Source organism: Pochonia chlamydosporia, chromosome 5, assembly GCF_001653235.2.
Source record: "Pochonia chlamydosporia 170 chromosome 5, whole genome shotgun sequence".
NCBI lineage: Eukaryota > Fungi > Ascomycota > Sordariomycetes > Hypocreales > Clavicipitaceae > Pochonia > Pochonia chlamydosporia.
Genome location: NC_035794.1, coordinates 1,981,619 through 2,006,229, shown reverse-complemented (window position 1 = coordinate 2,006,229; position 24,611 = coordinate 1,981,619). Strand labels below are relative to the sequence as shown.

General features: G+C 49.6%; 9 protein-coding genes across 9 annotated transcripts; 6 read left to right on the top strand and 3 right to left on the bottom strand.

Moving 5' to 3' along the window:
- Positions 1 to 1,138: 1,138 nt before the first annotated feature.
- Positions 1,139 to 1,468, top strand: VFPPC_17955 (hypothetical protein; the record flags this gene model as incomplete). Its single annotated transcript, XM_022429623.1, has 1 exon — positions 1,139 to 1,468. The coding sequence occupies one exon, from the start codon at positions 1,139 to 1,141 to the stop codon at positions 1,466 to 1,468; it is 330 nt and encodes a 109-aa protein (XP_022285323.1).
- Positions 1,469 to 2,043: 575 nt separating this feature from the next.
- Positions 2,044 to 3,060, top strand: VFPPC_16237 (LysM domain-containing protein; the record flags this gene model as incomplete). The annotated part of the gene is made up of 2 exons (XM_018293990.1): positions 2,044 to 2,483; positions 2,553 to 3,060. 2 exons carry the CDS (start codon positions 2,044 to 2,046, stop codon positions 3,058 to 3,060), a joined length of 948 nt encoding a protein of 315 aa, XP_018141978.1.
- Positions 3,061 to 4,123: 1,063 nt separating this feature from the next.
- Positions 4,124 to 5,717, top strand: VFPPC_13925 (hydrolase; the record flags this gene model as incomplete). Its single annotated transcript, XM_018291697.1, has 7 exons — positions 4,124 to 4,672; positions 4,729 to 4,812; positions 4,865 to 5,000; positions 5,060 to 5,174; positions 5,227 to 5,341; positions 5,392 to 5,520; positions 5,577 to 5,717. The coding sequence occupies 7 exons, from the start codon at positions 4,124 to 4,126 to the stop codon at positions 5,715 to 5,717; spliced, it is 1,269 nt and encodes a 422-aa protein (XP_018141977.1).
- Positions 5,718 to 6,045: 328 nt separating this feature from the next.
- VFPPC_05912 (60S ribosomal subunit assembly/export protein loc1) lies at positions 6,046 to 6,692 on the bottom strand (the record flags this gene model as incomplete). Its single annotated transcript, XM_018285028.1, has 2 exons — positions 6,046 to 6,327; positions 6,387 to 6,692. 2 exons carry the CDS (start codon positions 6,690 to 6,692, stop codon positions 6,046 to 6,048), a joined length of 588 nt encoding a protein of 195 aa, XP_018141976.1.
- Positions 6,693 to 9,192: 2,500 nt separating this feature from the next.
- On the top strand, positions 9,193 to 10,278 carry VFPPC_13924 (eukaryotic translation initiation factor 4E-4; the record flags this gene model as incomplete). Its single annotated transcript, XM_018291696.1, has 2 exons — positions 9,193 to 10,040; positions 10,110 to 10,278. The coding sequence occupies 2 exons, from the start codon at positions 9,193 to 9,195 to the stop codon at positions 10,276 to 10,278; spliced, it is 1,017 nt and encodes a 338-aa protein (XP_018141975.1).
- Positions 10,279 to 10,962: 684 nt separating this feature from the next.
- On the bottom strand, positions 10,963 to 12,609 carry VFPPC_05911 (snRNP assembly factor; the record flags this gene model as incomplete). Its single annotated transcript, XM_018285027.1, has 1 exon — positions 10,963 to 12,609. The coding sequence occupies one exon, from the start codon at positions 12,607 to 12,609 to the stop codon at positions 10,963 to 10,965; it is 1,647 nt and encodes a 548-aa protein (XP_018141974.1).
- A 3,408-nt stretch (positions 12,610 to 16,017) lies between these two features.
- Positions 16,018 to 18,864, bottom strand: VFPPC_05910 (small nucleolar ribonucleoprotein complex subunit; the record flags this gene model as incomplete). Its single annotated transcript, XM_018285026.1, has 3 exons — positions 16,018 to 18,551; positions 18,600 to 18,627; positions 18,688 to 18,864. 3 exons carry the CDS (start codon positions 18,862 to 18,864, stop codon positions 16,018 to 16,020), a joined length of 2,739 nt encoding a protein of 912 aa, XP_018141973.1.
- Positions 18,865 to 19,179: 315 nt separating this feature from the next.
- Positions 19,180 to 20,941, top strand: VFPPC_13923 (hypothetical protein; the record flags this gene model as incomplete). The annotated part of the gene is made up of 4 exons (XM_022428897.1): positions 19,180 to 19,215; positions 19,269 to 19,592; positions 19,658 to 19,832; positions 19,884 to 20,941. 4 exons carry the CDS (start codon positions 19,180 to 19,182, stop codon positions 20,939 to 20,941), a joined length of 1,593 nt encoding a protein of 530 aa, XP_022284289.1.
- Positions 20,942 to 23,290: 2,349 nt separating this feature from the next.
- On the top strand, positions 23,291 to 23,626 carry VFPPC_17956 (hypothetical protein; the record flags this gene model as incomplete). Its single annotated transcript, XM_022429624.1, has 1 exon — positions 23,291 to 23,626. One exon carries the CDS (start codon positions 23,291 to 23,293, stop codon positions 23,624 to 23,626), a length of 336 nt encoding a protein of 111 aa, XP_022285322.1.
- Between the last annotated feature and the right edge of the window lie 985 nt (positions 23,627 to 24,611).

Here is a 24,611-nt window from a genome sequence, read left to right as displayed (position 1 = left end):
AATTTTCCAAGTGTAGAGACGCCTGTGGTCATCTCCCCGTAGTAACATCCCCCAGTTGCACGAAAGGGTAAGCTTTGAGCTGAAATCGAAACCCTAAATTCATGCTTGGTGACCCTTCATGTTGCGGTAGCTTTGGCGGTTGGGGGAAACATTCCCGGAAACAAGACAGCACACAATCAGAGAAATGATGTCTGGTATATGTGCGTTGTAAAGTATGCACAAAGCGCATCAACGTAGTTGGCAGAGTAGCGAGGCCATGACGCGGGACAACCTCTACTACCGCAGATCTTCCAGATCTAACCCTGTGAAGTAGGATTATTTGGTCATCTCATGATCCTCCAGGCCATCCTGTGGACGTGTATATTCTGAATAACAGCCAGCGGGGCATCTAATGGCTCTCGTCATGGACACTTCTGCAGCCGAAGGGTGCCGAGCAGACGTGCATGGTCAGGAGTTGTCGATCGTCAAGCTATGCTCCGCATAGAGCGTCATGTTCCGGATGATTTGTGGTGTTGTTGCAGCCTAGATTTGATGGATGTAGGCTTTGGTTCAATGGTGTTTGCATGGTAGCGGGAGCCTTCCAGCCGCTGCTGTGCTGTCGGCAAGGCGTCGTCTCGCCACCGCATTTTCGGGTGAGCCCGCCAGTAACCTCAGCGAGGAGTAATATTCGGCGTTGAGAGTACGCTACCAGGTTAGTAAGATCAGTCACTCCATCGCGACCACTTCAAGGTTGTGAGAATGATACTAAGTTGGGTGGAGTTTGACCCCAAAACCAGCCTTCGTTGTGTGTGAGCCAACGAAGCACAGCCGGAGTCTCAGGTTTGCATCACGTGATTTGCGCTTTGTGGCGGATCAATGAGGTTCCGTCTTTCCGAATGTTGGCCAGTCACGGATTAGGTGATGACGGAGACTCATTCAACAGCAGACCCGCTATCAAACGCCAGTGTTTATGCCAACCCGGGAGCTAAAGAATCAAATATGTTTTGTCCCTTGTTGGACGCAGAACATACACTTGGTCGATAGTTTGTAGAGGCGACTGATAGCAACTCTGCTTGAGCAAAATGCTTAGATGTCTCTGAATCACCTGCATATGCATATGCACGCATGATCCCAGACACACAACGATCAATTGATTGTTATGCTGGATTCGAGTCAAAGTGAAGGGAAGGCACGCGCCTGCACTCAACCAACATTGAACCAGAGTAGAACCAATGCGCCTCCTGCCGCGTGCATAGTGATCATGAATGGGGCTAAGCGAGACATGGATGCTGGCGAATCGATATTTTGCCATCTAACAATGCCGCCTTTTTGTCAAGTCAATGGCAGGAAAGCGACTTACATTCAAGAAATACCAGTATCTTCTCATGCTTCTCCAGATTTTCGGGACGGGCATTCATGTATACAGGATGTGATGGGCGAAATGTCAATTCCTCGTCGTATTCTCACGGCGCTTTGGGAAAGCTGGTAGGAGAGTTCGTTCTTTTGGTTCAACGAGTAGTGGTTGTACTTCAAGTGTTGCCTATTTGGGCCTTGGCAATGATGTACTCTGGCCGGTACTCCCCATTGCCATCAAATCATGGTACGGATTGAGTGAAAACGTCCTGCCAGTGAGCTGTTGGATGGATCAGGCTGCTATAAATGGGACATCAACCCATCAAGTTGTCCATCCTGTTTCTGGTCTACTCACTCCACCACCTCTCTTAAGTAGATACATCTGCTCATGCCGGTTGCTGTCAAAAAATAAATTAAAAAAATGCGCTCCTTCATCCACCATTTGACATATCTTTTTCTGTGTCCGTTCTTATCTGTTGCCTCTCATTTGGACGAGGGTTTTCCTCTGAGCTTAGATTTGACCCTTCGCCAGCTGTTGGTTTCGATCTAGGTCATTCTTACGGGTGAGATACCGCTAATCAATTTTTTCCCTTTGATGTCAAATACCAACCTTTGAGAAATTCTCCCACTAGAACCGCCGTTGCACATCTCAGTAATGGAACCATCATAAACCTTGCCAAAATACCGGGAAGTTCAAAGTATAATGCATTCATGCAACGAGAAGTCCAACTGCGCATTCCTTGGAGCCCGATCCAGCTGCCACATCGCAAGCCAAAGCTTTGGAGGTTGATAAGACGACTCGTTGGCTTGCAAGAGGACCCAGACGCGGAAATACTGTCTGGGATGATCATATCATTGCGACATGCGTCAGAAGCTGCTCTGGGACAGGGCTTGCGCAACACTGTCGCTATCACGGCGCCTTGGATGCGTCTCTGGCAAGACGACTGCCCCGGTGACAGCACGGTGAATGAAGCCCTTCGAATTGCCGGCCTGAAACCAGCGCCTCTAGGCATTATGCACCCAATCTATATCAGCGAGACAAACGCAGTGCTTGCAGCAAATGGAAGGAGGATATGTCAAGACCGCTGGTGCTACGGCGCCGAAGCCTCCCATGAGGATCCTTATACTGATGATGTGGTGTACCTTATCAGGTGAGAGCGTACTTTTCCATAAAGATGTGCCATTCCTCTTACAAACAGCGCTTATACAGGAACTCGTAGCTTCACCTATCACTCCATCTATACCTCATTTCAGTTTGCTTCCTGCTTCTTCCACGATTCATGTGATAACAAAATGGGATTAATTGATCCCAAACTTGGTTTTGATCGGAGAGACAACGCCAAAAACGGAGCAGCATTTTGGCACAGTCTCAGACAATATCTCGTCAAACGCGTCATCGAATATTCTAAACATGGGCGTGACATTCCTCCGACGAGCTACATGGTCGTTTTGGCAGGAGAGGCTGCCGAGTCTGCAGAGTTTTTCAACGTGGTAGGTGAAGCGATTGGGGACATAAAAAAGCTTGCCACCAAGAGCAAGCCGACTCCGAAAATCGAGCTGGTGCTCTCCAACCATCCAGTTTATGCGGCTGCCAGAGGAGCGGCGTTCTGGATGCGGACGAGCTTGGATCCGGCGTACTGCGATGACTATATCGAGGAGGTGGAGCGAGAGGAGGGTCCACGGTCAGAAAAGCACGAAGCAAGTGACCACGGCCATGGTGAGTTATAGGGGGCTAATTGATACATAAAGTATCAGATGATAAGGGCCAAGTCTGGTTGGCGTGATCTGGCCACGGAGGTCCAGTGCCTAGCTCCTGAAATTTGATGTCTGGTGGTACTGACAAGGGGAAGATGTGCTGTAACGTAAAGCTACTGGAAGTACCAGATTGAATCTCGCGATGCGGATGGCATATGAAGTTTAGCTCTATGTAATTGTCAAGTTGGCGGGTGGTTCTGAAAAGCATCTGCCGCTTCGCGACCCCGTACGGCACAGTATCTTATGCTGTCCAAAGAGCTTGGTTCGTGGTGCCATTTTGCGGTCCTATATCCAAGTCGCCTTCTGCTTCCTGAGCTCCAGCTGGGTCAAGTACGTTAGCTGATGTTTGTAGGTGAGTGGCCGCATGCGCTGGAAAGGAAACGTCTGGTAGTTGAGTCAAGTTAAGTACATGAAGACGGCCCTTGGCCAAGTCAATTACCTACTTAAGTACCTAGGTAGGTACTAAGTGCTTGGGTTCTCTGAAACCGCACGGTCAATCTCTACGGATTGAACTGGTGGCACCTTGCAACCGTTAAATTATGTACCTTATGGTGAAAATTTGGTTACAGAGTACTTAGGAGCGCCAAGCCACCCTATCTTTCCGTCGGGGATTAGTGCACTTCCTGGGAGGGAAGGGACTACCGAGACCAACTTGAAAGGGCAAGCGGCTGTGCCGAGGCAAAACCCCGATCCCGATATGCACTCGTCACCTCTTCCTTTAATCGCAGAATCGGAGAATGTCTTGGCCCCGAAAAAGTTTACCTGTGACTTATATTTACTGAGACTTGGTGCTGCCATTTCAAATCAGATTCCGTGGTTTCAAAATAGTGTGGATGCTATTCTTAATTCAACTCGCACAAGGCTTCATTTAAATTAGGCGACCAGACAGTGCCCCCCTCCAGACACTTCGCAAGCGACCAAACTCTACTGCCCATTCCCTCGCTGCAACACCTCTTCTTCCTAGCTGGCATCACATTGGCATCACATTGTCGTTCAGGGTACTGTTGGCGCAAGACAATTGAGAAGCAATCAAGATATGGAGTGGTTCGGCCATGCCAAGGTTGAGTTCGCTCACGCTCCTTCGCCACGGCCTGTAAGGGAGAAGGATGGCAAAGAGACAGACTTGCTTAAGATTGTTGAAGAAGCTACACCGCCATGCCACTTGAATCCTTTCTTGTTTAATGGTCACTTGCAGACAATGTGGACAGCTACGAAACCCAGTGGCCCGCCGGTATACTACCGCCGCAAGGTATTCGACGCTGACCACAAGACGTACAAGGGAACGTTTGCTGTCGACTTTGCTGTGCAGCCTTTTGAGGGATCCGACGAGACATTACCAAGAAGGACTACATACTTCAGTGACGACGAATTTGCCAACATTGGATCGGATGATTCCAAGCCCATGCTAGTCGTTTTGCACGGGCTGTCTGGCGGCTCTCATGAGATCTATCTGAGGCATACGATTGCGCCATTGCTTGGTGACGGCGGCTGGGAAGTATGTGTTGTTAATTCGAGGGGTTGTGCAGGAAGCAAGATTACCAGTGGCGTTCTTTACAATGCTCGAGCTACCTGGGATTGCCGACAAGTATGTGAAATTAGCACTGGTATTTCTGTGAGTGACTGATTGCTGACGATTTGAAGACGGTAAAATGGTTGAAAAAGGCGTTTCCGAACCGACCTCTATTTGGTCTTGGTTTCTCTTTGGGCGCTAACATGCTTACCAATGTAAGTACTCGCTCTGAAAATTGTTACATACTCACATGTTAACCATCAGTAGTACTGTGGCGAGGAAGGAGAAAGCTGTCTTCTCAAGGGAGCCGTGGTTTGCTCTAATCCATTTAACTTGGAAATATCGAGCAAAATGCTCCAAAACCGATTTATTGGCAAAGAGGTATATCTTAGAGTCATGGGTTGTAAGTAATTATTCCCAAACAGACAATCACATCACCAGTGTTGTTAACGACGTTATTAGTCGCTATGAAAGGCTTGATCAGCACGCACAAGGATGCTCTGGAGAAATACACAGACCTCGATTTGCCAACCATTGAAAAGGTCACTTATTTGCACGATTTCGACCGCGAGGTTCAGTATGTGACACCCGAACTCGCCATAGCTGCATCAGATGCTGACAATGTTCAGATGCCCGACTTGGGGATATCCCACTGAAGATGCTTACTATCGTGACGCCTCTTCCTCAGATGCCGTATTGAACATTAGGATACCTTTCGTAGCTATTCAAGCCACCGATGATCCTGTAAGTCAACACTAAGGTGATATTTAGTGCGTATACTTACTGGAGCACAGATTGCTGTAAAGGAAGCGCTTCCATATGCAGAGTTCAAACAGAATCCCAACACCGTCATGATTACCACCTCCATGGGCGGGCACTTGTGCTGGTTCGAGCTAGGTGGTGGCCGATGGCATCCCAAGCCAGTAAGTCTTGTGTGTACCTAATATGCGCGCCGCCAGGTTTCTAATCCTGGCGTTAGGTTTGCAACTTTTTGAATCATCTTGCATTCAAAGTCGATTTAGACAGTATTACGCCATCCAGGGCACCCACCCCAGAAAATCCAAAACACGGCGCAGACTACAACCCAATGCGTCGAAAGCTTCAGATATTAGAGGACTAGTTGCCTGCATTAGAGGGACGCAAGAGTTGGGGAGGCGGGCTAGGCTACGTTGACGATAGCCTAGGATAGACATAGATTAGAAATATTTGGATAGAAAATCTCAAGACTATAGAAGGGAGCAGAAAAGCATTGCGCCGTGCATTCCATGTTCAAGTATTTTCCCCCCCCCATTCAGACACATACTCTTTTCCAATCAACGAAAGCCACCGAAACATTTGATGACTTGCCCCAACGCCAAGCGCCAAACGATGCAAAATACAACAAAATATCATGATGTCAGACCAGTGTCCGGGTATAAGCGTCTCCAAGACTCTTTTGACCAAGCTGCTCATGCAAAAGCAACCTTTTTCTTCGATTTGGTCGCCTTCGAGCCTGCCGACGAGAGCGTCTTGACCGAATCCTCGTCCTCCCCGCCACTCTTTCTCTTTCTCTTCTTCCTCAGAGAGTCCTTTGCGTCTTCCAGCTTCGATTTCTTCTCCTGCTCCTTCTTCTCGGCCTCAACCTTGCGCGCCTCTCTGATCTCCTCCATCTGTCGAGCCTTGATCATTTTCGATTCGATCTCGCCATTCTTTTCGGCCTGGACCATGGCCATGATGGTTCCCATGCTCTCCTATTCGTTTATTAGTCAAGGTTCAATTGCCAGCGTAATGTAGCTGTGAATAAGCGTACCTCATCGTCCACAAAGACCTTGCCCTTCTTCTTCCCCTTGGGCTTTACAACGCCAACAGGCGTAATCATATTCAATGTCGGAATACCTAGTTCCGCCTCCGTGTATACCTTCTTCTTGGGCTTTTTTAGAAGCGCCGCGCGATTCTTCTCCTTGAGTTGTTGCGATACGACGGGTCCTTTGGGCTTTTTTGACTTGGAGATGCCGTCCGTGGCGGAGCGTTTGCCACTGCTGCTGCCGCCTTTGGAAGATGCACCTTTTGGGGCGGCATGCTTGTTTTTTATTGTTCGTGTTTTTGAGGCGGCCATTGTGGTTGGACGCGAGGGTTGGCGGTTTGATAGAGTTGCAGGAGATGAATGTGCGGTTTGTGGTGATGGCGCTGGTGCGAGTCGTTGCGCATATGGGGAAATTTTTTTTTTTGTTGCGATAAGCCCCAGCCTTGCGAGGGGCGATAAGAACGCTGCACTGGAACAACGCTGTGGCAGGGTGGCAGCTTTGGTGGGGCTCTTAGCTGGACATTCAATGTTGAAGACTGCAAATGTCAGTCACTGCATGTGGTGAAAAGGGCAAACTCCAAATTGACATGTCAATGTGTACTGCGGAAACATCCCTTGAGACTGATTGAAAGTTGGCTATTGTTGCATACATTCTGCCATCGGCTGTAAAGCCAATTTTGCGACCAGATTCAAGTTGTTCTATTCCTACGAAAACGAGTCTGGTTGGATCCGTTCCCTCAGTCGTCCACATGGAAGCATTTCTTCAACCACTGGCTGAGGTCAAGTTCGTCTGTCATCCACAGCATTGAAGACGCCACATTGTTGCCATCCTCGAGCATCTGCACCATGTAGACTTGCGGCTGACTCGGCGTACAGGCACGATGTGAAGAAGCCGCCGCAAATTACTTACCACTGTAGCTGCTCTTGTATGCCATGTCTACCAGACCACTCGCAACACGATTCCACAAAAATCAAGTTGCAGCCACATGTCGATAGCGTGGGGAAGTCGGTTGGGCATGCATGGGGTCAATATCCTCCTTTGCCACCTCTCAATGAACCGGAAATACTCGGCAAACTCGCTTTTTGACGACCGTTGATACTGTACATCAAGTGTGTGCCAATTGATGGCGGCTCGGCGAGCCGGATACGGGTAAGGTAACATTGAAAGATGTAAAGCTGGGACCACCACACCACCACCGAGTTCTTGGGACCGCTGTCATTGGTCTGGCCAGCATAAGGAACATAATACAGAGTCGCCAGGAACGCCAGAAGGCCACGAGAGCCAAGGAAGGGCCAGAGTTGCCATGCTTGAGCCAAGATGTTTGGTATAATATGGCTGACAATTCCTGCTCAAGAAACGTCAATGCCTTTATTGTATGAGAACAATCAACTTGCTCAAGTCAACAAAGGCAACGGGCAAGCGCGGCAAGTCTGGTGTCTCTGTCTGGTGTCAAGTGTCGGAGGGAGCTGGAGCTGGCCAAGTGGCCCCTCATCATCCAGATGTCATTCATCATTTTTACGGAACATTTGATTCGAAACATCCAGTTGGCCCCTGGTCAGTTTTTGACAGCCCCCGGCCAGAACCTTCATGAGGGCATGAAACCTCTCAACTTGGCTTTGACCCGACCCAATTAGCCGTCAATATTCATGCAGTCGAGTCCAGTATAAAGTGCAATCCGCCCAGGCAGCAGAACTTGACATTTAACGTGGATGTGGATCTTGAGCCCCCCGCAGCTCTCTGGTCTGGTGCGTGTGGCTTGCTTGACTCCAGCGCCAAGTTTTATTCAGTGGCCTCCACGTCTACATATAGACCAGACCAGACTGGCCCAGCTGGTGGCTTAGTGCCTGGGACTGCCTGGGCTGTGTGGTCAACTGGTGTCTGGTCTGGGCTGGTCTAGTGGTTCAAGCCCACTGATGCTCGCCTGCCGCACCAGATTGAGCATTGACTGAACTGTCAAGTTGACAAGGTCATGGACTGACTTGACTGGTTTCAATTGACTAGACTGCACTTGCTCTTGACCTCACCAAACCCGACTTGACCCAAGAAATTCTTTGACCACACACTCCACTCGTCCACTCGTCCACAACACAACACCACCTCACCGTCCAGTCCGTCGTCTCGTCTCGTCTCCCAAGTCCCTCTCAGAAAAAAAGTCCCAGATCCACAGACCACGCCGCATTCCTCAACGACCACCCTGCTATTCTCGCCTGCGTACCGTCTTGCCCTCGATCTATCTCCATCTCACAAATAACAAATATTATCTTCTTGACATAATCTACGTCATCTCGTCATCTGCCGATACATCTCGCGCCACCAGCTACAACGTATTACCAACAACACTGCTATAGCACTCACACTCGTCTGCCGCCTCGCACAAACCCTCGTTTCTATCACTTCTTCCCCTTAGCTGCCCTGTCGATTCTTTCTCGTTGCTTTGCATCCGCGCCTACACTTGTATCCAGATCACAGCATCAACACCGCCGCCGCCTCCTCCGACGTCTTCCTGCACTGCATTGTACCAGCATCTTTGTCGATTGAAACCATCCGAGGCCGTTCGCTCATTTCCAACCTACATACGCCGCTCCCGCACAAGATCAACGCATATCTTCCTCTCCGCGTCCATCTTTGGCCCTCGCAACTCCGCTTCGAGGTGTCTCTCCGACATCGAGCCGCATCATTTAGACACGAGACACAACTTACGTCTTCATGGATAACCTATGGAACCGTCGCACAAAGTAAGTTCCGAATACTACCTGAATCCTCCCTCGTGCCACCCAGCTACATGTTCGTTCATGCTCGATAAACATGACAATGTCTAATGGTATCTTTTCTTGCGTTGCGTATAGTTCCGGCAAATTGTCCCTTACGACATCAACCAACGGTCCCAACGGCTCATCGGCTGGCGATTCCTCTCGCAATGCGTCCTTCTCTAAGCGCCATGGTGGCGACACCTCAGCGCATGGCAAAGCCAGCCCCTTCAACACTCCAGGCGGCGGCCTAGTATCTCCCACCAGCGGTGCTTCCAGCGCTTTTGGATTGGGCTCGGGTGCTTTCGCATCGTTTGGCTCGGCCAAAACGCCCAAATCCGGCGGAAATCCCTTCGACACGGCAATGGGGTCTGCTATGGCCAAGAATGCTCCCGTGAAGGATAGCAGCAAAGCAGTCATCGGGAAAGCACCCAGTATGGCATCCATTGCCGAAAATAAGGCCTCGTCCACGGCAGCTTCCAAAACACACGCGCTGAAAGATGCGTGGTCCTTTTGGTACCGCCCTCCCATCTCCAAAGCACATGGCTTCATCGAGTACGAGAACACCTTGCATGGAATTGCTACCGTGCAGACCGCCGAGGATTTTTGGCAGATTTATTCTCACCTGAAGAGACCATCCAGCCTGCCGGTCGTGTCAGACTATCATCTATTCAAGAAGGATATTCGACCCATCTGGGAGGACGAGGTGAATCGAAAAGGCGGAAAGTGGGTTGTGCGGATGAAGAAGGGCGTGGCTGACCGCTACTGGGAGGACTTGCTGCTCTCTCTTATCGGCGATCAGTTTGGTGATGCTGGTGAGGATGTTTGCGGCGCTGTGCTCAGCATGCGCAATGGCGAAGACATTCTCAGTATTTGGACGCGGACGGCTGGTGGACGCGTGCTGAAAATTCGGTAAGAGCAAACCCTTTGGAATGTCGACATTCAACCTCCTTCTCATGGCTAATTAAACCTTGCTTACAGAGAGACCATGAAAAACATCCTCAACTTTCCTCCAAATACTCGAGTGGAGTTCAAGACGCATGATAGCAGTATCCAACTAAGAACTGCCATTGACGAACAACGCCGCGAAAAGGCCAGCCAGAACCAGGGCGGTGATAGACGACACACGCAGCGACAGAGCCACGATTAAAAATAGAGAAATCGTTTGATCCGCCTTCGCGGCCGCGCGATGCTTCACAGCTCCGAATTCCTTGTTGTACAATATCTGTGACTCACAAAGAGGAGGCTGAGGTTTTGACGAACGACTCGCCAAATACCTGCATCACATGCCTCCCCTTGGTGTGCCTCATCACTTTTTCTCTTCTTGGCCACGTGCTTCTTTTTGGCTGCTCGTTGTGCTTCTCTGGAGTTTTTATTTTTGTGTTTTCCATATCAAAGGCAAACTACTGGTAGGAAAGGGTGTGGGTGCGTCGTGAATTTAGTCATTTGCTAGGGCATATACTGGGGTTGGTGGGATACGGGATGGGATGCGTCTTGTTTGTTTGTTTTTACCCCCTTGTGATAAACAAACTCAGCAGAAAAGAAGAAATGAGGAAAGAGAAAGAGAGAGATATTGCCCAACAGAAGGGTTGGGTAGCTATGATTGGTTTCATGTGACGATGTACTATATGTATAGCTTATGAGCGACCTAGGGAGAGATGTTTCGCTGAAGATTTGCCAGAATCAAGTAGTTGCATGAATGCGGATGTGTTCAGCGACCGGACAGACTCTGGCGTAACTCAATATTACAGCGATGTTGTCATATTAATTTGTAGCCTCTTGACATGGTATACCATAAATCTACAATGTGCCTGGTGTATCAACTGCCTTTACACTAGCCTTTTGTCTTTGCCTTGGCGACACTCCCACTTGGTTTTGGTTCCCTCCGCTTCTCCCATATCTGCAAATACGTCTCGCCGAGGTACAACAGCTCGCCCTGGACCTTTTCCACGTACAAATCCTGACAGCTGATCCATTCTCCTGTTGTCCTATCCCTGACCTGTGCCTTCCACGTCTTCTTCTCATCTCCACTGTCTGCTACGTCTTCCCTCGTGCGGACTGCCTCGTGCACAACATTGGCGACTAGATCGTACCAAATTGGTTCTGAGGGCGGCCACTCGGCAGGATTTGGCTCCACGTAAGGCGACACATCGAGGTTTCTAGCGTCGAAGGTGACGATTGTGGGGTTTCGCTCTGAGACGAACTTGTTTTGCGAGAAGCGCTTTACATGGAGTATTAAGTAGGGCGGGAGGGGATGCAGCAGGCGGTAGCGTTTTCTCTGCGAGTGGTGCTCTTGCGCTGACTTGCCGTCGTATTTGGACAGGATGGTCGTGAGGGGAACCTGCGGGATGATGTTTCTTTCGAGTTCGTCTTGGAAGAGCGGCGCGGCGGGGAGGTCGAGCGTCAGGAGGAGGAAGCGCACGATATCGACCTTTACTTCGGCGGCTTCTTCGAAGCGTAGCCTGTCGGTGGCATCGGCGCGAGCGGTGATGGCTTGCGATTCGACTTTGAGCTTGCCTTGGAAAGTGCGCTGGATCATGGAACTACCCGGCTTGGATTTACTCCCGCCCAGCCCAAGATGGAGGTTGTTGAGGAACCACGAGAGAAACTCGACGGGGTCGGATTGCGTGGTGAGTGTGAAGCGCTTGTTGGAGCGTAGGGCGATTTCTTGGAGGAGTTCGTGGGGGGAGACTTGGGCTTTGAAGGCGCGTGGGTTCCATATCTTGCGGAAGAGAATGCTGCATCGTTTGACGAGTTCGCTGTTCTTGGTGAAGTCTTGGAGGAGGAAGTAGTTTCGTAGCGGTGGTACGTGGGAGAGCGCTTGGACAACGACGTTGAGGTAGTCGTTTTCTTTGATGTTGTTCATGCCCACGAACCCTGGGGTGTATTCCTTCCCGGAGAGGGTCCATGACTTGTGGTGCTCGTTTGTCGCGCGGTCGAGGTTCATGACTTCGTGTTTCGAGTATCGCGGGTCGGAGACGTATTTGATGTCGTCTAGTGATTTGCTCTTTACTTCGTATCCCTCCGGGAGGACGTATACTTTTTGTGTTTCGAGGTTGATGTACACGTGGTGGTCTTCCTCGAGGGCGTGAAAGTAGGCGTGGGACTTGGGTCCCCGGCCTTGGAAATACCTCCCGCATACCAAGCAAGCATAGACATTGATGTTGGACAGCGAGACGGAGCAGAGCTTTTCAAAGTCAAAATCGAGGACTTGTCTGTCTATCGTGTCGAGGTAGAGATCGTCGTAGCCTTCTGTCGGGTTTGCTTGTCGCAAGGGTGCGGCTGGGGCTGTTGTGTGGTCGTCAAAGTCGTCCTCGTCGCTGTTACTGGCGATTACTTGGTCCATGTGCGATGGCGTGGCAAAGGAGACTCCATTCTCGTTTGGGGGTGTCTCGAGTTCTGCGGTACGTGACTTTTTGGATGCTGGCGATGCTACGCCCAGCAGCTCGTCGAGAGGTTCGGACGCCTGGCGCTTGGCCATGTTGGGTGGCGGCGTTTTGGAACTCTATTGCACTGGGATGGATGGCTTCTTTATCCGATTGAGCGTGGTGTGAGAGCTGTGCCGTGAGACAATGGGTTCGGGCGGTGGTGGTGGTTAGCGAGGCTGTTGTTTCATTAGTCTATGAGGATTGGAGAGCTTGAGGTGAGGTTTCGAGGCTGAAGGCAAAAGCAGCATCACTGTGGGGCCTGCGTCTGTCGAGGCGGCAGCCATTTTGATGCGCTTTCATGTCGACTACCCTATGAGTCGGGCGACTTTGACGGGATACCAAGATGCGGCTCCCACACAGCGTTGACATAACAGGTGGTGCCTGAAATTTGAATGTGAATTAAGTTGTTTCATGTCTGGCATTTTTATGGAAAGAGCTCATCCCCCTAAAACTGTGACAGATGCCTTTGCCGATAAATATCTTGGAGTAACACCAGCCCAGCCATCGTCAAATTCCTGCATCAAGCCGTCTTGGTATTGGCTAGGCCGAAAACACTACCTCCGAATACACTCTCTGGCGGCTGATCGACCTGGCCAACTTGATCATTAGTCGGTCTAGAACACAGAATAAACATCTAGACCGGCCGGTGAGGGACCAAACAAGCCTCAGACAGAGCCTACAGCAGCGTCCACTTGAAGTAAAGCAACTAGGAGGAAACGCGGAAACACCCATCAATCGAATTAACAAGGCATATTGCAACCGCCTTCAAGTCAAATACTTGTCAGTCACGTAATATGTATGCTGAAAATAGAACCCTAAATTCCTACCCTGCGAGCGGTGATGTAAAGTCTTCCCCAAATATGGTATGTTGAGAAAGATGTGGCCGGCTGGCTTGTGAGACTTCTTCATACCTATCTATGGTACTGAAGAAGGATCAATATCATATTCCGGACTCGTTTTCCCTACGGTGCTCTCCAGTACTCCAAAAAGTATAAAACGGCCAGTCCAGGGCCGCAGGTCATCGTTTTACTTTATTGCTTTCATATCCCACAACGGCAATCTTTTGTTTCATCTGCCTACTACACATCACCTCCTCACGACAATGAAGGCATCGATTATCTTCGCGTTCATAGCAGGGACGGCATTGGCAATGCCCGCCCTAGATACAAAGGCAATCAAACAGAGAGATGACCCGGACGATGGCCACGAGGAAGAATGCTCCTTTCTCCAGAGCCAGTTGAGGGAGGCAGAATCCTATCACAGGGAAGTTGCAAATAACATTGCGTATTACGATGACGAATATTTGCAAAGGGCAATAGCCGAGGAAAATGAGGCTCGCCAAGCCCTGAGTAATGTATGTCTTTTCTCGCTATTCGACATGAATGTACGGTCTGGTGAGAAAAAGCTGACGTATATGGACTTAGGAGCGGTGCTAAGAACCGTCACGATTTACGTATCCAGTGGCTTGTCAAGGTATCAAAAGGCGTTTGGTTGTCCATGAACCGGCAAACTTTGGTCAAGCGAGGTCTCTTAGAAGTGGTAAATACATTTCTGCCCAACACCGAGTGCAGTATTCTAGCATAAGAACCTACCAAGGTATCATTTACCTACCTAGGTAGGCAGACATGTAGATAGTTAAGAAGATGCGTTTGCCAATGCTCTTATTGCCCATGGTCGTTATGAAGGGTGCAGCATGGGGATGTACAACGCTGGTTCAATGTTTCAATGTTTGCTAAAAAATTATGTAGATATGTGCTCCAAGCATCTACGTAGGTCGTCGATTCAAGTGAAAATAGCAGTCTCCCTGATACATACGACCACAGCCGCCAGCAGAGCTTAGGATCCCGTCCGATCTCCCGTAAGAATCTGGCGAGCGCTAGATTAGTAGTTGGGTCGGTGACGACCAGCGAATACCTGGTGTTGTATGTTTTTTTTTTTGTCTTTTTGTCTTTTTGCCTTTCTCTCTCTTTCTTCTTCTTCTTCTTCTTTTTCTTCTTCTTCTCCAATAGTGGTTGATACGTTTCCCACCAGACATGTTGGTGTACACCGAGCGCAGCGGCAGTTGAATTCCTGCATCAAGCCATATTGGTTTTGGTGTTGGGATTGGTATTTTATCACCAGGCCGAGAACAACCTCTGAACACACTCACTGGCAGCTAATTGACCCGTCGGTTGTGCTCACCGGTCGGTCTAGAACACAAAAAGAACATCTAGAACGGTCGGAATAGCGTCCACTTGGAATAAGTCACCAAGGAGGAAACGGGCAAACACCAACCGATCCAATTAATATAGTCTTTACTGCCATTTTAAGTCAGATGCACACCAACATTACAATATCTTCATAGAAAAAGGAATGAAAATTTCTACACCCCAAGCGGGGATACAAGACTTATCCAATGACGAAACATGGAGGAAGAAATGGTCGGCTGGCTTGTGAGACTCTTATAGTAAGAAATGAAGATATTACATTCCGGATTCGCCATCCCGTACCGTACTTTCCAGTGCTCGTAAATATAGGAATGGAAAAACTTATATATAAAAGGGTAACCCAGGCCAACCCAGGCCAACCCAGGCCAACTCCAAGACAACAAATCTTTCTCTGATACATTTACATCTACAGCTCACAGCAGTATTATATTTGATCCTCACTACACAATCACCTCCAACGAAAATGAAGGCTTCCATTATCCTCTCGCTCATGGCAGCAGGCACGGCATTAGCAATGCCCGGACTAGATGCAAATACAAGGTCAATCAAACACAGACGAGGCCAAACAGAGGACGTTGTTTTATGCGATTCTCTCAGAGAGAAGTTGAACGAGGCAAGCTTCAAACTCTCGAATATTCTTGAGGAGCCTCCTCCCAGTTCAAAGAAGGAGCTTGTGCCAAGCGTCTACGCCGATGTTCAGAAAGCTATTAAAGCTTTACAAAAGGTTTGGTTATTCGTGGTATTCGAGAGAGGTCAATGTGAAAATGCTAACCAGGTCTGTGTCAACGTAGGCGGGGTGCGCGCTTGTGCCAGATTATTATTGAGCTCTGGTCCTGATGCAGAGACTTTTAAGGCATTGGAAGGCGCTTGTACACGAACCGGACATGCGTTCGTCAAGTTGAGCTGCTTTGAGAGTCTGGGGATTACATTCCTATCCAACTCTGAGTGTAGTACCCTAGCATAGATAGCTGTGAAGATGCATTTGCCAATGTTCTCCCTGCCCACGGTTGTTAGAAACGGTGTGTCATGGGGACGTTTAATGTTGGTTTGCAGTGTTTTTCCGGTGGTACAAGAGGCCAGGTCTATAAGCTTGCCGACGTGCAAAGTTCGTACGAAAGGCAGCTCAAAATTAGTAGACGTCTAGTTGGTGCAACGATAAAATGTAATGCCGAGTGAATTAAAAAACGTCCATTTCTCAAACGCCTATTTCCCACCTGATATGCATTTTGAACGCCTCTATGTTACGAAAGCAATCTACCCAACCATAACCGCATCACCCTGGCCGTCTTCGAGCTCCTTTCCAATTGCGTCTCCATCCTCCAATGGTGCCAAGCTGTCCATTTCCTGCAGGGTATATTCCACCAAATAGCTCTCGTCTACCAACTCCTCCATGCGCTTGTAGTGACGTTCGGTATACACCCGAAGCCCCTGAAGCACGTCCTTCAAACTCTTTTGCCCTCGTGCTCCCTTGACGGAAAGATTGGAGAATTTCGAGGCCGGGTAGCTTCTCACCAATGTCCACAGAATTCGCTGGGCGACGGGCGCTGTTCGGGCATTCGTGTTCCAGTCTCGCAGTCTGAGAAGTAGGAGGAAAATCTGCTCATCAGACAAGCTGCCAAGAACCTCGTCCACAGCCTTCAGGCCGCACAAGCTGCCTACATCGGGCTTACTGTTGGTAACGACCGACGTGAATAAGTTCAATAAGCGACCAGGATGATTGAGTTGAAGTGCCAAAGTAATGGCCTCTCTGTACGACCCTGCAAAAATATGATTTTCCAACTCTTGCTCCTGCTCAATCATCCTCAGCGACGCTTGAGAGGCGGCGGCTTGAGTTTCAGCCGTTGTATCCTTCCAGAATGTCACGGTGGAATCACCACTTCCAGATGCGATAGCATTTGTTTCGGGGTGTACAGCGACAGCCCATACTCTGTCTTCATGGTTGTCCAAAGTGCATTCTGCCTCCCCGGAGTTCGCATCCCATACCTTGACAAGACCGTCTCCAGCCGCCGTGACAAACTGCACCGGTTTCTTTGACTGTTCTTGTTGGGATGGCATGTTCAACCACGCAACTTTCAAGACGCTGTTGGAATGACCCTCGAATGTTCTAATGCATGTGTAATCGGCCAAACTCCAAATTTTGACGCTTTTATCACCACTGCCAGTAAGAATGACTCCCTTGCCAGTCACTGGGCCATCGTCTCCCTGGATAGTGGGCAACTGAGCTGGAGAAAATTGAACTGACCAGACACCTCTCTTGTGACCGCGAAGAATGCCTTGCACCTCACCTTCCTCCATTGACCATATCTTGACAGTCTTGTCTTGCGATGCGGAGGCAAAGAGAGTCCCCGAGTGGTGAACATTGATGGCATTGATGTCTTTATCGTGAGCTTTTCTTGTGAAGAGGGCTCTAGGTTTTGATCCCTCTTGTTGAGGCTTCCGGGGAATGTCCCACTTCTTGACCGTCTGATCTTGGGAGCCCGTGATGAGGAAAGCTGGTGGGTTTTCCAGTGGACTAGTTCGTGCAGCAGAGCCTTCAGCAGGAACAGACTTTGGGAGGGCAACAGCACCAAGAGATTCAGCGTGGCCGGAAAATGTAGCCCAGCAAACATAGGAGTTATTCGCAGGGTCCACACGCCACAATCGCGCTGTGTTGTCTTTGGCCCCTGTGGCAATCCAGTGGCCCGACCAGTCGATGTCCAAAGAGATCACAATATCTTCGTGCCCCCTTAACAGCGCTACATCTTGGCCAAAGTATGGAGTCGCGTCAGAATCCCAAGGGGCAGATGTTGTTTCCGGTGAAGCCTCAGCTACAGATATCAGTCGAATATCCTCAGAATTAGTTGCAAGGGCCATCAGAGATCTGTCAGGAAGCAAATACCCAAGATCGATAATCTCATCGTGGGTACCTGAGATGCGGCGAAATGGTTCCTGAGCGCCAATTGATGGTGCTGCCTCCTTGCTTGGCGTTCTATAGAACGCAAGCGTATGGTCTACTTGGACACAGAGAATGAAGGGCAAGCCAGGGCGATGAATGCCGGCCACGATACCCTCTTCCTCGCTCTTCTCAGACTGGGTCGGGGTGAGTTCCCTGCCGGTGTCCGTATCCCAGATACGCACGCAACCGTTCGCACCAGCCGAGTAGGTCAGACGACCACCGTCCAAAAATCCAACCGTCTCCACTAGCTCGAGGCAAGGTACGACCTTTCTGATCTTCCACGACTTGGTATCCCACCAAATAAGTGTTTTGTCTCTGCTGCCGCTTACCAAAGCCTGCTGCTCAGGGGAATAGTCAATATTTTGGACGTCGGACACGTGAGAGTCGAGGTTGGCGACACAGCTGCGCTTGTGTAAGTCCCAAATTCGAACTTTTCCATCTTGACTACCAGACGCCAATCTAAAATTGGCGGTGCTGGCAACCTCGGTTTCGTCGTCGGAGCCGTCGTCTGTCGATGAGTTTTTCTTTGCGTTTCGCAAACGGCTGTTATCCTTTGATCGAGCAGCGACCTCAAAAAAGTGTAGAGCAGATACTAAAACGGATGGCCCACGGAAAGTATGGGTGACATAACCGCCTGCAATGTCCCAGACTTTGATTGTTCCATCAGTTCCTCCAGTGGCGAGCAATGTGCTTGTGCGGTCAACTGCCAAGACAACCACAGGAGTGCCATGTGGCTTCAGGGTTCTGATAAGGGTCGCTTTGATCGTATCGTCATCGGAAGAGCGTTTCAGAGAGAAAATTCTCATTGATAGCGACCGGGAGCAAAGAACGAGGTGCGAGCCGGATGGCGTCACTGGCAATGGTCAACATGTGGCTGGTCAAACTCGAGCAGAATACTCACAAGTTAGCGTAGAAATCAATTCGCCATCCTAATCAGAGTCGGTCAGCACAATGAACGACGGTATAAATTCTTTCAAAGATTGTCTTACACCCTCAGCTTGCGCAAGGTGTTTGCCGTTGGCGGGGTTCGTCAAGACGGCATCTTCGCCCAGAGTTGTAGCAAGAATTTTAGCTTCAGTGTCAATGGCAATGGAGCCGCCCGTAAATATAGGCCGAATGACATGACTGACGTCAAATGTCGTTTTTAATGGCTGTTTGGTAGCCATGGCGAAAACCGCAAATTGTTGCAGCTGATGGCTTCGAGTCTTTCTGCATTGATTTTGAACTTTTTTTTGGGTCCTGGAGGAACTAGCTTCCACAGACTGTAGGATGACTAAGCACATTCAGCTCCTAAACCCGAAACATCATCCACGCAACGACTTGAGTAGTGGGGCTAGCCTTAACAAACAGTTCTACAAGGTTTCGTTCGATCTGCCCAGATAGCGTTTGCAACAGCATTTCATCACAGCGGGTGTTGTGTTTTTATCCAACATGCTTATTTAAGAATGCTATGACATAGTCGTGCTGCTCATCCCGCAAAAATGGGTATGCAGGGACCCCTAACGGCCCAGGCCCTGGTATGGCAAGTATCGTCACATCAACCATCTTACGGTAGCTAACAAGGGTTAAGGGACGGTCTCCTTATGATGAGGTTGTAGAAGGTGAAGGCGAGAATGATTCTAGTCAGCCCGCGCAACAGTATGACCATCGCGGTCGCCCTATTAATGTAGATACCAAGCGGATAAACCGAGATATCATCAGGGCTCATAACGAGGTCATGCTGGTGATTGGTGTCGCTGAGCCTGAGAATCCCTATTCTGGTCCCGAGGCAGAATCACAACGTCGACATGACGCCTATGAAGAATCGATAGGACTGAAACTTGCTACGCCAGCTCGACGGTGTGTTGAGTCGGTGGGTATTTTTGGCGTCCACGGCCTTCGTCAGCGAATTTTGGTTTGTTTCGACATACTCCGTGTCATCTCACGACTATAGTCCCGGACTAACGCATAAACGGCAAGATTTATAGAAGATATTCTCATATCCCATTTTGGGAATTATTTCAACAAGCAAGAGGCAACTTCTCATTCACAAGAGACGTTCTCGCTGGGGCTCCCACCGCCTTCCTTACGGATTACATCGAAAGGTCGGTGTCCTACTTATGGCTCAATGACAAGGAAAGGAGGATACCTCGTCGTATGTATGTATGCCCACTCCTATCCTAGTAGGAACTGAGATGCCTAACAGAAAGAAGTGTACATGAAGTTTGGTCCTACTTCAGAGTTCATCTCGAGTTGCACATTGCCATGCAACGCTTGGGAATCTTGCCGAACGGGCTGTGGCTCCCTCACCCCAGCTTCTTCATCCCCTTTACAAAGACATCGCCAATACCTGCACCACCACCACCTAGTGACTATAGCCTACCGTCTATATTACAATGGGTTGGCAGCGCATTAATCTCAGCGACTCCATTTCTTGTATGGGTCATGTCACAGAGGATGGTGCGAGACTGGAAGCCTCAGATATGGTCGCAGATATTCAAGCGACTTCCGAATACTATGTTCCAAGGCAAGAAGATTCCTCCACCTCCACCTCTTCCGCCTCCGCCTCCACCACCACCTCCTCATCCTGCTGAAGCCTCGTCACTGGCTGATCCGCAACATACCGTATCCGAAGCAGAAGGGGATCGAAGGCAGACCGAGACCCATGATGAAGGCACAGCAGAGCCAACTAGAGGTTCGGCCACAGGCAGTCACCCCGAACAACCGCAACTGTCGCGCCGGGCAAGCGTGTTCTCGACTAGGGGTGACGAATACCCTAGCGATGACGAGGACAACGAAGGAGTTAGTGCTACCTTGATTAGTTTTGACGTGGAAGCATCAGAGTCTCAAGACGCACCACCTGGCCTTTGGTCAGCAGAGTTACGACCCAGCGCAGGCCCTGATTCTCGGTCAGATGGGAATCAACAACCGGTGTATTTGGACACGTTGCTCACTCAAATGCCAGCAGTCATCGCAACTCATATGCTTTCGGATGCCGTGACAAGAGTTTTGATGGCACCTTACGAGGCTACGGCTCTCCGCCTTGTTGCCCGTGCGTTCCGTGTTCGACAAGGTTTGCCGTGCTGGGATATATACAACGCAAATATGCTTAGCGAACTGACGAGTACCGCGTTGGTGAACTTCTTGGGCACTGAGCTTTTACACATCAACCTTGCGAGCGAGGTGTGGGCGATTTTTACGTGCATCTCGCAATGGTTCCACATGACTGAGGACGATTGGAAAGCTGAAGATGCCAAGCCATAAGGATTACTCAAGTGTCCATCACGGGACGTGGTATCGAACACTCGGTGTTTCTATCCGAGTCGAGTGGTTATCCTAAATATCTAAGACCCGAAACGCCTTTAGCCCGTTTACTAACGTAGCGTCTCGCTGCGAACATTACCCAACCCGATCTCCTCCGTTCGATCGATACTACTCACCGGAAGGAGCGAAAACTTTGACCCCGTCTCAAAACTTTGTATAGTTTCTGTTGAGGATGGCGTATACCGCCCAGAAATCAAGAGAAAACATTAATTTCGCTGTTCATACCGAATGTGCGAAGGATTGTGTGCAGACCTGCCTGCTTCTACGGGGAATAGTGGAGTGGTGGTTGCCTAAATCTAGATCAAGACTGACCATTAACTGTTGCCGCTGACGTACCCCTGCAGTGCGAGATAAGATTGTAGCTGCCAGGGCACGCCTCATTTATGGCAGATGTTTGGAAATGTCTTGGGTTTATTAATCGGTGAGAGGTGTGTGACGAACCCTGACCAGGATGGTGGCATTGGCTCTCACATTGATACCAGGCCATCAATGAATCAGATGCCAGGTATTCAGCGGTATCAACTATACTAGATAAAGCACGAATGCGAATTAATACGCCCATCTTGTCCCAATTGGTTCGCCGTTCATGTGACGGAAGTATTGAGTTTGCGATTGTTTGGGATTCGAGATTGAAAATTTCTGCAATTGCTTCTATTCCGACAACATCCTGATGAGTCTGATTGCCCCAACAACATCTCTCAACAAATCTGCATGGCACAATTGTGTTGGCTCTACGGAGTAGCTGGACCCTCTTTGTGAACTCAATGATTGCTGATGAAACACAAGATGGAGATGAATGGCAACAAAAGATTGAGTTGACAAATCCAGAAGGTTCCGCACGGGCGTATGAGGCATACTTCAGACGACAGCATTGCTGAATGACAAGGGGGGGACTAACCATGGCTTCTTGCTCAGCTGCAATGTTGCCTGGCTCGCTTGTTGAGCTCGTCCTGGTCCATATCCCACAGACAATGGTAGATCTTGGCGCAGCAATTGAGCAACACTGATGACTCCCTCTCTGCCCAGGAACGACGACCCTGGATTCTGTACCATGCCCCTTTTGCGGCTCATGGCGCCGGTTTATCCTGCTCAGTACGAAGGACGTGGTACCAGCAAGCACAACACAACATGAGTTCCAGTCGGGTCGGACAGTGCTTTCTTTTGAATCAAGAGCCAAGCCCAAGTTTTTCATGAGCTTGGCCTGTGTTTGTGCTCCTTATAGGAAGAAATAGATCTCGACGATAAACAATATCCGCAGCCCTATCGATATTATTATCCCGAAACCCACGATGGACGGGGCAACATCTCTTTGGCACCTGCTTGCCTCCTCCGCGGCATTTGTATGGTCTCCCTGGCCCATGGGCACTTGGACCATACACTTCCAGATTTGATTGCCAACTTGGAAGTGGGTCGTGATGTGTAGCCTCACTTTCACACAGAAGTGGCCGTCCTCAATTTGACAGCCCTTTGCTATTGCCTACGCTGATTGGGGCGGGGCTGTTGCTTTTGCTATCGACTTGACCTACTCATTCTCACGATGGCCAGGATTCCCAGACATGCTGCTGACGAGGCAGGTAGGTGGCTTGCAATGGCGGCACAACGGAAAACTCTCACCCTCGACCTGGCGTGGACTACTGTTGGAGCGAAATTACTCTTTGTGTGAGAATTGATGGTTCATGCAGCGGGGGAGTTTGGATATTGTCGTCTATCGTCGACAGTTATTGGGGGACCTTTCCAGAGAGCTTCGTGAGAACAGCCATCTCCACACCGGCCTCGATGGGGTGCTCCGGCCAGGAATGGAATCTGACCTTGCGGGGGATGGTAGATCCGCAGTGGCAGAGACGAACATCACGGAGCAGACAAGGTAAACGAAGCCGTCTTTCTATTACGATGTAGACTGTTGTGAGCCGGCCGGCCGTTTACCTCTTTGGTGATGAAGTCTTAACCGTGCATATAGCATGAAGAGGAAGGAACATGTTCATGGCTAAACAACTCCCTCGTGGCATTTGTGGTTCGAACGGCAGCAGATAACTCTACTGACAGAGAATGCGCCACAAACAAACAACTGGTAGATGGAGTGGTTCGGATCCAATAGTTTCGGATGCCGGCTGGGATTCATCTCACCGTTGTCCGGGGTACCCTCACCTTGGCATAAACCATTCGATGGTATACAATTTCGGCCGATTGGGAAGCTCGCCCCCAGCATAAAACGCATTGTTATGCAAACCAGCATGGTCGTTTACATCAGTGCTACTCGACTGGCTCGGGTCTGTTTGTCATGCTCCTGCCATGAGAAATAGTGACCATCTCCGCAACTTGCTACACTGGGCCGGCTACAGAACTTCTGGGGAGCTACTCGGTGTATGTACGTGTTTTACTACGCAAATACATTGGACCCATTTGACCCATTTGACAGGGTCTCATGGATACTGCGTGACCTTGGCGGAGGTGGCCCCTGTTATGGATTGTGAGGAAAGGCGACCGCACTTGGCCACCAAAGCTGGCCGGACCAGCAAACATCATGGCAGTGCAGGGAGGAAACTATTGGTCCCACAAACTCGAAAACTTTTGAAATCTAAACTACACTTCTCAAAATTGCGGACTTTCCCTAGTGACAGGGAGTAAGCCTCTTGTTACTGACAATCATGGCCCTTCATCAGCGTGAGCAGCTTCTCGCTAGGGGACGGATAGTGTGGGCTCGTTCACCTTAGACACCTTGACGAAAGTCGACAGCCGATTCCGCAGAAGCTGAGACTTCTTCTCCTTCGGCAAATATTAGCGTCTTGCCGCACTGACCTCTTTGCTATATTTGGATGCCGTCGTGAGAAAAAAGCACTAGCGACTTTACTGGGCGTATACGCCTGGGACGAGGGCATAACGGCGCCCCTCTGGGACAAGGTGAGCCGCAATTCCATCAAGAAACAAAGCTGGCTGTATGTGGGACCTTTTGGAGGCGATTTGGGCACTGATTTCTGGCATTGATAGTGTTGACGGCCGCCATCTTTGATGTGTGCTTAAAACCCGGGCTTGTCCCCAGTCTCTGACTATTTGCAGCTCACCCTGACTCAACACAGACACAGACAAAGACATCTACTACCTTTGCGTCTATTCCAATTTGCCAACTTGCTATCATGGAGCTGCTCAATGAACGCATTATTATCATCAAAGAAACGAAGGAGCCTTCTGGTGATGAAGGTTCAAGTTCAACAAACAGCTGAACGGGTTAGTGCTTTGAGAGTTCCCCAACACCACTGGACAGTTTCGATTGCTGAACAACCGTGATAACTAACATTTGAAAGTTAATGCAGGATACGAGTAGCACTTGCTGCATTTCTCAAGCGCTAACATGAACCCTTGACGAAATGTTGCTAGTCTTGTACACGGTGCTCAGTGAGTGAAGACTGTCTTGTCTCGTAAACAGACAAAAGCTGATTTTACATTCACAATCGCAGGACTTGTTCGAGACTACCAAGTTCTCTGAACTGCACAAAAGTTTAGTTTTCATTTTTATTCTTGATAAGGCTCCTTGTCAACTCGGATGGGCAGCACGAATGTTCGCCAGGCGGCATGCTACATAGTCCCGATCCCAACGGCCGACTATTTTGACAAC